Source organism: Danio rerio, chromosome 14 (genome assembly GCF_049306965.1).
Source record: "Danio rerio strain Tuebingen ecotype United States chromosome 14, GRCz12tu, whole genome shotgun sequence".
In the NCBI taxonomy this organism is placed as follows: Eukaryota; Metazoa; Chordata; class Actinopteri; order Cypriniformes; family Danionidae; genus Danio; species Danio rerio.
The window spans coordinates 7,991,747-8,004,909 of record NC_133189.1 but is presented as its reverse complement, the minus strand read 5'-3'; the positions used below and the strand labels follow the sequence as shown (position 1 = coordinate 8,004,909).

General features: G+C 35.8%; 1 protein-coding gene across 1 annotated transcript in view; it reads right to left on the bottom strand.

Annotated features, from left to right (window-relative positions):
• gfra3 (GDNF family receptor alpha 3) overlaps positions 1-12,392 on the bottom strand; it is a 67,879-nt gene extending 55,487 nt beyond the window's left edge. The window contains 1 exon segment of the mRNA NM_001256636.1: positions 11,867-12,392. Coding sequence (NP_001243565.1) covers positions 11,867-11,909 — 43 coding nt within the window. The 5' untranslated portion in view covers positions 11,910-12,392.
• Between the last annotated feature and the right edge of the window lie 771 nt (positions 12,393-13,163).

Genomic DNA, 13,163 nt, shown 5'->3' with positions numbered 1-13,163 from the left:
CAAGATTGTACTCATGTTAGTAAACTCATTCACTAATAGACCATTATTTTAAATCTGAGGTCTCAAACTGGATTCCTGTAGGGCCGCAGCTCTTGCTCCAAACCTAGTCAAACACAGCTGATTCAAATAATCAAGGTGTTCAAGACTACTGAGACTATTGATCAGGTGTGAGTTGGAGGTGTTTGGATCTAAACTGTGCAGAGCTGCAGACCTCTTGGAATTGAGTTTGAGACCATTGTTTTAAAGCATCACTCATAAATAACGTCATTTGAAATCACATCTGAGCCATTTGTATTCTTCTACTGAAAGTCTGACCAAGCAAAAGTCTGATGCTTCGAAATGTGCATAAATAGGTCATAAAATAAATCCAATGGATCATGCGGTTTAATGCTAGACTTCTAAAGAGACATGATGACTTGATGTGGTCATCATATTTAATTTAGGCCTTTATAAACATTGATCAGCAAACATAAAGCTGTTTGGAAGCTCAAACATATGGGTTTCCATCCTAACATGAAGCAAATCTTTTCAAATGTCGCAAAAAAAAAACAATTAGGTGAGATTTAGGTGTGTTTCTGTCGAGTTGTTAGAGCAGCTGACTGTAGTATTGGTAACCTAGCAACCAACAGTAAACAAGGCAAGCTTAATGATTAGCTACATCGACAAATTTGCGTTTTCATCTCCCATGATTTAAGTTTACTCTTTTTTTACACCTCGAGCAAGTCCAAAATAAACTGTTTTTTTGTGTGAATTATAAAATATATATATATATTTTTTCCCATCACTAATTTTTCATGCAATGAAACCTTTTCACAAGACTGTTATGGTGAGTTTAACAATCATCAGCATCTTAAATCCTTGAAAGTTTTTTTTTATTAATTTAAAAAAAAAACATATGAACATTTATATGTATTTATGTATGTATTATGTCATCAAATTACAAAAAAATAAAATAAGTAATCCACTTATGCGAGGAGTTTCTAATGCAGCATCTATGGCAGGGATGTCCAAACCCGGTCCTGGAGGGCCAGTGTCCTGGAGAGTTTAGCTCCAACCCTAATTAAACACACCTGATCCAGCTAATCAAGCTCTGAAACAGCAGTCACACTGGGCTTTTCCTCCCACAGACTTCCATTCATACGCACGTGAATGCGTCAGACCGGAAACGCAGGGTCATGCGTCAAGTTTCGCAGGTTGCTGCGGTGCAGAGTTCAAGCTTGGTGAACTCTGACCTGCGAAATCGCATCACTAGACTGCATGAGACCAATCGAAGGATCAAAACATGACCTCTCTGGACAGAAATTAAAAATATGGAGCAATTGCTGGCTTTTTAAATGTCTAATCATCTTGTTTAATCCCGCCCCTTTTCACAGAGCCGTACGATAATTAAATAACAGAGCCCTTTTCATAATTTCGCACACTCAAACTCTGGTGTGACCGCAGCTTTACTAGGTATACTAGAAACTTCCTGGCAGGTGTGTTGAAGCAATTGGAGCTAAACTCAGCAGGACACCAGCCCTCCAGGACCGAGTTTAGACACCCCTGGTCTACAGAACAGGACAGTAAACTTGACGTTGTTTTCTTTTCTGTCTGCCGTGTTTAGAATCAAACACATAATTTCCCCTTTCTGAAAGTCTTGATACCACCATTACAGAGTTTTTCTTTTATTATTTCAGCAAATTGCATTGTACAAAAAAAGTGGGTCCCACTTTATATTAAGTGTCCCTAACTACTATGTACTTACATCAAAAAAATAAATACAATGTACTTACTGTGTTTATAATGTATTTGAGAACACCTGTGGTGCTTTTGAGTTGGGATAGAGGTTGGGTTATGGACAGGTTTGGTGGCATGGGTAGGATGAAGGGTAAGTTAAGGTGTAAGGGATGGTCAACAGTGTATTTACAAATGCAATTACAAAAGTTAATAACAGATGTAATTACAAACATGTATTTAATCAAGCATAAGTACACAGTAAATACATGTATTTACACAATAAGTACATTGTAACAAACTATTAGTTCCTATGTAAGTACATATTAGTTAAGGCCACAATATAAAGTGGGACCAAAAGGTGTTTGTTGTATATTCACTTCTGCTACTGAGAAACTTGGAAATGTGAAAAGGGTCCATACTTTAAAAATATGCATTAACACAGGATTATGTAGGGGGAGTCTCTCCACACCACCTCCAGTGTGCAGCAAATACATGGATGATGCGACGGCAGCCAAAGAACACTCACCACTTAACCTGCTATATAGGGTACGTGGAGATACAGTGATAAAACTACTTTGGTGGATGGGAATGATTGGGGGGCCATGATGGGTAAGAGCTGATGGAGGGAATTTGGCCAGAACACCAGGGTTACACCCCTACTGTTTTACGAGAAGTGCCATGAGATTTTTAACCAAAGAGAGTCAGGACCGCAGTTTAACATCTCATCCGAAAGACCGCGCTCACTGAAAGCATAGTGTCCCCTTCACTATACTGGGGTATAAGGACTCCCCCTGCTGGCCTCACTAACACCATTTCCAACAGCATCCCAGTTTTCTCATGTGGTGTCCCATCCAGGTACTAGCCAGGCTCAGCCCTGCTTAGCTTCAGTGAGTCTTGGGCTGCAGGGTGATATAGCTGTGGCAGTCAAATTTAGTCAAATTAGTGACTTTAGACAAAAGCGAAAGTCAAATTTTAATCTGTTTATCTATTTGGAGGCTTTTACAGATGCTTTAATATAGTAGTGTCAAAAATATTGATATTTTGAAATAGGTGACCCTGGATTACAAAACCAGTCTTATATTGCATCAGTATTTTTGAAGGAATAGCCAAACATCATTAGAAAAGTAGGAAAGATCATGTTCCATTAAGACATTTCATGAATCTCCAACTGTAAATATATCAAACTCAGTTTTTCATTAGTATTGTGCATTGCTGAGAACATCATATGAACAACTTTAAATGTGATTTTCTCAGTATAAAGGCTCTTATAGCTAACGATAACGAACGAAAAAAACGTAACTAAAATTTAAATAATTGTCGTAAATTGAAATGAAATTAAAAACCTTTTTTTTTTTAACTGAAACCCTATTGTGTACATATAATGCTAATTAAAAGTATAGCAAAAACCTCAGTTTTCGTCTTTGTAAATGTATTTAATACATAATCTTACTGTAAGCATTTTAGAAGTAAATAAAGTTTGTGCTGCAGGTGTTTGAGCTGTGCGGCACCTCAGAGTCTTTTAGCCCTGCTGCCATTGGCCAGATTGAGCCGGTTCTCCTCCAGTCATCCTCGCTGTTGCTCCCGCGACAAAAACAACGAGTGGATATGACAGCAGCACGGTGACAGCATTAAATACAGACACTTAAAACTATTACTTTATTACTTTATTAACCCAATAATAGGTTTTATTTCTGTATTGCGAACAAAAAATTTTTAACCGGATCTTCAAAGTGAACCGGTTAAGCTAGTTCACCAAATCGAACTGAATCTTTTGAAATTAATAAACTAATACCCCCTCTGACTCTAAATAATCCAATGTATACTCTTATTCAGTCATTAGAACAGTAACGTTACACTGAGATCAAATTTGAGAAGCGGTTAACCGCGTGATTCAGTGAACCAACCACAAACAGTACATGACAGCCTGCTGTGACTGAACTAAACTTGAACAACTGCAGCGTGGGTAAACCAAGGGCTTAAATGAGAGGATCTGGTGAAACATAAGTTTATTTCATAGCAGAAAATTGTAATGGAATTTTAATAAGTAAATCATGCTTCAGTTGGGTGGCAAAACTTTACATTTTTTCAGATCATGGTTAACTGACTGTAATTACTATTGCTGACTATATAATGTTGAGTCCTAACATCCTCATTAAAGATCACTACCTCAGAAGGAGCCGTGCACACATATTGCACTTTAGGCTGCTATCTTCTGGGCTGTTGTATTTGAATTTGAGGATGGGTAGATGGTAGTGGTAGATGATAGTGTTAATATGTCCTCTAAATTCAGGTTTTAAAAAATGAACGGAGTTTCATTTCACAATATTTATTCTGTTGATTTTGAATCTTGCACCTAACAAATATCCTTATTTAGAAAAACTAAGGCTAACACTAAAACTAATATAAATTAAATTAAAACTAAATCATTTTCAAATATAGAAAGTAATTAAAACTAGTAAATCTCCCTCTAAAACTAATTAAAACTAACTGAATTTGAAAACAAAGTCAAAACGAAATAGAAGCTAAAACTAATGAAAAATCCAAAACTTTTATAACCTTGCTCACTATTTTATTTTTTGAACCCTCATAATATAGATTTTCAAGTACAGTATCTCAAGTTGTATCTCAGCCAAATACTGTATCGCATAATAAACCACACAATAATTGAAAGCTTATTTTTCAACTTTCAAATACTGCATCATTTCCAAAAATTGACCCTTAAAACTGGTACTGTGGTCCAAGGTCACATATTATATCATTTAATTTTCCTTCAACTTAGTCCCTTTATTAATCAGGGGTCGCCACAACGTAAGGAACCGCCAACTTATCCAGCATATTTTTTACACAGCGGATGCCCTTCCAACTGCAACCTAGTACTGAGAAACTCCCATATATTCTCGCATGCAACATGGCCAATTTAGTTTATTCAATTCACCTATAGCGCATGTCTTTGGACTGTAGGCGAAACCAGAGCACCTGGAGATCATGCAAACTCCACACAGAAATGCTAACTGACCCAGCTGGGACTCGAACCAGCGACCTTCTTGCTGTGAGGTGAAAGTGCTAACCACTGAGCCACCACGTCACACACATATTAAATCAATTCTAAATATTTAGAAGATGATCGCCTTTCAGCAGTATTGATACAGTAATACCAAATGAAGAGATCAGATGCAAAAACCTCTGTGCCGTCTAAAAACGTCTTCTAATAAGGGTATTTTCCACAGGTTCCTGTGTGTAGGTTAAACTTATGTACTTTTATGGGAAATAATATGTCATTTATCAAATATCATTGACTTTAAGCTGAAATAAACATTTTCATGCTCTTTTAAGAAGAAAATGTAGAGGTTTTAGCCTCTGAACTCTTCAAATGAACTTCTCTCTCATAATGGTGATTTCACACACACATACTACAGTCCTACTAGTCACTCAATCAGCAACGCTTGTCTCATTCAGTCCAGATGAAGCGTTTTGTTATGGTGTTACAGCCCACCACAGTCTATTCTGTCCCACCACACTTTCACTTTCATTTATCCGGTATTTTCAGCAGTTCAGTGTGACTTTACTCACAATAAAGCCATAGACTTATTAAAACTAGTCCATTAATCGCAATAGTCTCAAACTCAATTCCTGAAGGGCCGCATCTCTGCATATGTTAGCTCTAGTAGTCTTGAACACCTTGATTACTTAGATCAGCTGTGTTTGATTAGGGTTGGAGCAAAACTGCGCAGAGCTACGGCCCTACAGGAATCAAGATTGGATTGACACCTCTGATTTAATGGAAGACAACGCAATTATTAAATTATTAAAGTATTGTTGTCTATGTGTGCACACCGTGCACTTCGAATGAATAAATAAATGTCAAATTGAGTATAAATAGCCTTCTTGGCTTGCATCCTAATAAATGCAGCCAGTTTTGTCTGAAGTGAATGTAAACAGCTGAGAAACAAGTCACATGACGCACATCAGTACATTGAGTTTGGGCATTAGCTTATAGAGTGACCACAGCCTAATAATAGATGCTGTCTGTCAGTCAGTGTTAAACATACTGTTAGACCATCATGGAGACTTTCATTTAGATCTCTGTGCTGTTGTCATTGTTTATTTGAACTGTTCATAGGTTAAGCTTGTAGTTCATTGACTTGAAAGCTGTGAAATGTTACTATTTTAAAATGTGGTATCTTAAAGGGATCGTTCACCCAAAAATGAAACTTTATTTACTCAGCCTCAAGTGGTTCCAAGCCTTTATGAGTTTCTTTTGTCGGGTGAACATGACAGAAGAGAGCTGGAAGAATATTAGAAACCATTATCTTCGATAGTAGGAAAAACAAATATTATGGAAGTCAATGGTTAGCAACATTTCTCAAAATAATTAATTCTGTGTTCAGCAGGAAAGAGAAACTCTAAAAAAGGTTTGTGACAAGTAAAGGGTGTGTAAAATTTTGTGTGATCTGCCCCTTTAAATATTAGAATACATAGTTTTGTGTGAGAAAATGATGGTTATTTTTTTTGTCATTTTTTGCTATGTAATTGAGTTATTGCAATAGTTTGGCTTTGTAGAATGCGGATGTGACGAGGGTATAGAGTAGGGTTTAAATCTCCTTAAATAAAAATAACCGACTACGCCACCCCGGGAGTTACCCAGGGAAACAACTATTAGAAAAGGACACAGGTTCGTTTCTCCAAGAAAGGCACAGAGATAATGCAAAAGTACAAAAATATTTATTTGGAATAAAACTGTCAAATTGTACGGTTCTTAAAAACACATCAAAAACTTATCAGAACGAGCGCAGAGCCTCTACCTGTAGCCGCGACTACAGACACCCAAACCAGTGCGTCGGAGTCGGACGTGACGTATCCCAAGCACCAACCAATCAGGTTTAAAAAGGCGGTGCTACGTGCCGATTGGCCGATGTCAATGCCAATCAGCTGCACAGCACCATCACATTTTGGTTACTCATATCAATCAGCTGCACTACACCATCACACGAAAATCATGTTAACTGAGACATAAATCACAACAAAAAGTTTTTTAATTATTTTAGATGAGCTAAAACACAATTCTCGAGTTCTTGAAGGACAACTTTATAGTTTTTTTGTTCAATCTACTTAAATTTGTAAAAAGTAATGAGTTAATTTAGTCCCTTCATGTTGTCCCAACACAAATAAATTGTGTGGAACACAGCATTTTTACAGTGTAGATTGATTTGCATTTAATTTTCTTTATTATTATATCTATTTATAGTTCAGATTATTTTTTTTTTGTAGGGGGTGAGGCCCTGTTGTATTAGGAATTACACTCATAGCCACTTTATTAGGTACACCTGTCCAACTGCTTGTTAACGCAAATTTCTAATCAGCCAATCACATGGCAGCAACTCCAACATTTAGGCATTTAGGCATGGTTAAGATGCTGCAGTTCAAACCAAGCATCAGAATGGGGAATGAAGATGATTCAAGTGACTTTGAATGTGGCATGGTTGTTGGTGCCAGACGGGCTGGTCTGAGTATTTCAGAAACTGCTGATCTACGGGGATAACAAAATTTCAAGTGTTTTCAGACAATAGCCAGAAAAAGAAAAAATATTCAGTGAGCGGCAGTTCTGTGGGCGCAAATGCCTTGTTGATGCCAGAGGTCAGAGGAGAATGGCCAGACTGGTTTGAGCTGATAAAAAGTCAACAGTAACTCAAATAACCACTCATTACAACCGATGTATGCAGAAGAGCATCTCTGAACACACGTTAAACCTTGAGGCAGATGGGCTATAGCAGTAGAAGACCACACCAGGTGCCACTCCTGTCAGCTAAAAACAGGAAACTGAGGCTACAATTCACACAGGCTCACCAAAATTGAACAATAGAAGATTGGAAAAACGTTTCCTGGTCTGATGAGTCTCGATTCATCTGCAACATTCAGATGGTAGGGTCAGAATTTGGCGCTCAACAACATGAAAATATTGATCCATCTTGCCTCGTATCAACGGTTCAGGTTGTTGGTGAATAGGGGTTACTTTTTTGGCAGACTTTGGGCCCATTAGTCCCAATTGAGCATCATGTCAACGCCTCACCCTACCTGAGTATTGTTGCTGACCATGTTCATCCCTTTATGACCACAGTGTACCCATCTACTGATAGCTACTTCCAGCAGGATAACAAACTACGTCATAAAGCGTAAATCATCTCAGACTGGTTTCTTGAACATGACAATGAGTTCACTGTACTCAAATGGCCTCCACAATATTTAAAACATTAAATGACGCCTTTAATTTAGAGATAAAACCTAGTGTTGAGTTAGCTATCTTTGGGGTACCAGAACACAATATATTGTTGACAAACAAGGAAAAAAATGTATTCGCCTTCGCTACTTTGTTAGCAAGGAGAAGAATACTACTTGAGTGGAAATCAGCAGCTTCACCTAAAGCTTCAATGTGGATGTGTGATCTGATTTTATATTTGAAATGAGAGAAAATTAAGTATTTAATGAAGGGATCAGTCCAAAAATTTTATGAGACATGGTAACCTATGATTACATGTTTTGGGAAAAGGAAGACTCTCTCCTTTAACTGATTTATATAAATAAATCTGTGCAAACAGGTTTAACTGTGATCACCAATATGGTTTAGTTTGATATTTATGTAAAAGACCACTATAAATGTAACAGAATATTGATTTGTATTATCATGTACTGTAGGTAATTATTAATTTGAATTTTTTTTTAAGTTTATTTATTTATTTTTTATTAATTTACTATTATTATTATTATATATATAATTTTTTTTATTTATTTAATTATTAACTATTATTAACAATATTTTCAATTTTGCTATACTTTTATTTATTCCTGTTGTAATTGTATTTTAGTTTTATTTGTTTGCTAATTTATTTCGGCGGCAATGTTCGAAAATGGGGGGAAAGTTACAACTTTAAATGTACAAAATGTTTTGTTAAAGCTTGAGAAAATCATCACAAATAAATGTTAAAAAAAAAATGGCCTCCACAGTCACAAGATCTCAATCCAATGAATAGAGCACCTTTTGGATGTGGTGGAACGAGAGATTCACATCATGAACATGCAGCCGACAAATCTGCAGCAACTGCGGGATGTTATTATGTCAAAATGGAGCAAAATCTCTGAGGAACATTTCTGGTACCTTGTTGAATCTTTGCCACGAAGGATTAAGGCAGTTCTGAAGGCAAAAAGGGGCTCCAACCCGGTACTAGTAAGGTGTACCTAATAAAGTGGCCGATGAGCTATATTTATATCACTGATATTATCTCAAAGTTAGAAATTCTACTATCATGACAACATACGCAAGTATTTTCTATACAATAGATAAGTACATTTGACATCTTTCTCTCTTTAGTCCAATACAATTAATTAGTATTTAATTATTTTGTTCTAGTTTTGTCTATTTCCACATTTTCTGTTCACCTTTTTAGTTTTCATCCAACTGTGATGATTTCTACAAAACCAGGGTCCATCTGAGATTTCATGTTTGCACACATCTTTCCACCTCAGGTGGCCTTTTAAAAGCATCTTCAAGCATCCGTATCTTTATGCAAATACACTGTGGAAATTAAATCTTTTTGCTACTTGATCTCCGTCAGGGGGTCCCTTTGCGTTTTCATGCGGCTGATATACGACCCGACCCCCGGGGATACACACAGCACGAGTGAGCACATCAAATCTGCAATCATTAACACAGCTAATAAATAAACCTGTCGATCAGAGCGCGCATTACAGCGTGTTCTCATGGCACCAGGGTGCGACAAACACCACTCATGATGATGAATGCCACTTGGGCTACAAAGCACTCGCACAAGACACTTGCAATATTGCACCGTGCCGTCCCAGGTGGGGAAAAAGAAAGTCCCACATCCCTCAAATGTTGGTTGCTGTGCTACGGGGACACTATGGAGCTGCCCTTTACCAGCCTAATCTATCTCTGTTTGTCTGTGTGTGTGTGTTCTTGCCGTCACATAATTAGGATAATATTGACTGTGACAGATGTCTCATAACATAGTGTTATTTGCTGACAGAATAATATTTTTAGACCTGGCCTGCGCGGATTATCATGCTCAGAGGAGCTCCTGTAATGTTTGTGATATTAAAACTATTATGCTGCTGCGATCAAAAGGTGTGAAGAAAATAAACACAGAGCTGCTAAAGCACATCTAATTGGCTGAAATATACAGGTGAGGTCAGACTTATTAGCTCTCCTAAGTTATTAACCCCCGTTTATTTCTTTTCAACACATTTCTATTTTTTCAGCACATTTCTAAACATAATTGTTTTAATAACTCATCTCTAATAACTGATTTATTTGATAAATAAATAATATTTCAATGGATATTTTTCAAGACACTTCTAATCAGCTTAAATTGACATTTAAAGGCTTAACTAGGTTAATTAGGCATTTTAGGATAATTAGGCAAGTCATTGTTTAACGATGGTTTGTTCTTTAGACTAAAGGGGCTAATAATTTTGACCTTAAAAAGATTTTTTAAAAACTCAAAACTGCTTTTATTGTACCCCAAATAAAACAAATAAGACTTTTTTTAGAAGAAAAAATATTATCAGACATACTATGAAATTTTCCTTGCTCTGTTAAACATAATTTAGAAAAAAAAAAAAAAAAAAAAAAAAAAAAAAATATATATATATATATATATATATATATATATATATATATATATATATATATATATATATATATATATATATATATATATATATATATAAAATTAATTCATTAATTAAAGGGGGGGCTAATATATCTGACTTCAACTGTACATATAAAAAGATTTATTAAAAGTACTGAGAGTCAAAAGAAATTACATGAAATCATGAAAGGAAAAAAAAAATCAGAAATTAATCAACACTGAAGAAAAAGGTTTCCTAAAGCTCGTCCCCAGCAAATGAAACAAATGGTTCATGTCATTTCTTCCAACATAAAAAGTTGTTCTGTTGTTATACGTGCTGCATATAACACAACATTATATGTGATATTTCTTAAGAGTCCATGGTGGTTGTTAGTCATAATAAGCAAGTATAAGAGGATGAAGTGACAGACACATCTGTTCTGCTCAGCGTAAAGCACTCTAGAAAATGAAGCCCTTTCTATTGTTTCGGCACAAGCACATGGCACAGCGGTCACTCGAAAACACACCTGTGCAGCAAGTTCCCATGCAATTGTTATTTAATCTGTTCTGGCTTTAACGTGTTTATGATGCAGAACAGTATAATGCATGCACAATATGAATCACTGTCTGATGTACGTCCAATGATATAAAAATCGTGTATGGTGGACTCTTGTATAAGACATCTCGGATGCTTATTCTCATTTGGTCTAGATGATCGTTTTACATATGGTGAAATCTGTAAATCTTGTTTGTAGTCTAGTTTAATTATGCTTTGTGGTGTGTTTGGTGTTTTACAGTATGTCTGGCTGTTACTGCGCATCCACACACAACTCTATCTATCTATCTATCTATCTATCTATCTATCTATCTATCTATCTATCTATCTATCTATCTATCTATTGAAGTTGTTTAATTCTATGGTTCTAAAATTGCAATATTATGAACTTATTATTGTACATTCTAAAAATGCTCGGTTGTTTTAACCTAATTTTTGGTCAATATACACGAACCAATATTGAGTTATATATTTTTATTTAACCCAATATTGTGTTAAAACAAAACAAATTTTATAATGTAAAAATCTTATTTACACATTTGGCTTCACCAAATAGCCATTTACATAATGAAATATCTATCTATCTATCTATCTATCTATCTATCTATCTATCTATCTATCTATCTATCTATCTATCTATCTATTTAAATTTTAATAGATAGTTTTGCTTTAGTAATGGCTCCATTTAGTTCGTCTTAAACTCCATTTGGCTACAAATCTGTATCTCTATAACACGTCACATTATGAATATGAAATATCTTAAAACAGTTATACAAGTGTATTTGGCAGCTCTACATAATCACATGTGCGCGTGATTTTTTCATTAATCCATTACTTGCGTAAATATGCAACGTAAATACTTAATGTAAATATATTGCATAAACATTCCCGGGTAAAGCGTGACCCTGATGTGTCAAAAATAACTCACGGAGGCTGTTTTTAAGAGTCTTACCCTTAATGACGAACAGATTTAGAAGTATTCCCAGAAGGATCATGTCGCCTGCTGCTGGATGCGCTCGGCTGGACGGTGATGCTGCTGGGGAATCTCGGGGAAGCGCGTCTGGAACCCCCGGATCGGTCCGACTCAGTCCGACCCACTACATCCATACAAGAGGACCACCGTCCGACTGATAGAAATCTCCGAAAGCGACGTGTCCGAGAATCAATTCCAACTAAAAAAAAAATAAAAACTTGTGCGATATCAGCGTAAAGAGGCGTCAGAGCAATGATTTCATACAGCAAACAAGAGGAATTACAAACTGTCAAGCGCACTAAGCAGTAGATGTCCGTTTTAGTCACGATCGGAGTCTTTCTAAAATAATAATCCTCGATTCAAACGCGTACCACCATGATAGACGCGTAACCACAGGCGCGCGTCAGATGTGCCAGTGTGCGCATTAGTGCGCATCAGTTTAATATATGTGAGCGCGACCCCAGATGCTTGACTCCTGCTGTCCCACAGCACAATGTGCTCACTCCAGTCCTCAAACTCAGCGGCGAATTTTACATGCATCTGCCTCCCTGTGATTGGCTCGAGCGTTCGCAGGCGCATCCATGCAAAATCCCTGACCAGCCTTCTGGAGAGCAGGGTCGCTGCTCCTATAGGCTACACATATTCAGCCTGCGCTGCAACTATCCAAGTTTGCAAGTGATTCTTTCAGCATGTCCGAAATGTTACGGAGATTTTCCAAAAATGAGGTGGACAGATCTGTTAAACTGTGCACTCTGCAAAAAGAAAGATTTCTAAAAGATTTCAATAAAGAGGTGCTGAATTATGGCTCTTAAATGGTCCATAATTTATAGAAAAATAAATTTTTGTCTGTAACTAGTTAACAAAAATGTTTTCCAGGGCCATTGTACACTTTTAAAAATACAGTAAATGTTTTTTTTGTAAAATATATATATATATTTTTTACAAATAAATCATATTTTTAAAATCATAAAGAGATTTATTGATTATAAATGTTATATATATATATATATATATATATATATATATATATATATATATATATATATATATAACATTTATAATCAATAAATCTCTTTATACTAAAATTTCTTTAGTACTTCTTTATACTAAAATTACTATATATTAAAATTATATATTAAAATTACTATATATATTAATTACTAAATATATTAAAATTACTATACTAAAATTTAAAATGTTATTGAGAAAATAGGATCATTCTTTTTGTGTGTATAAAATTCACATTTTTAAAATCATTATTAAGGTTCCTCAAATC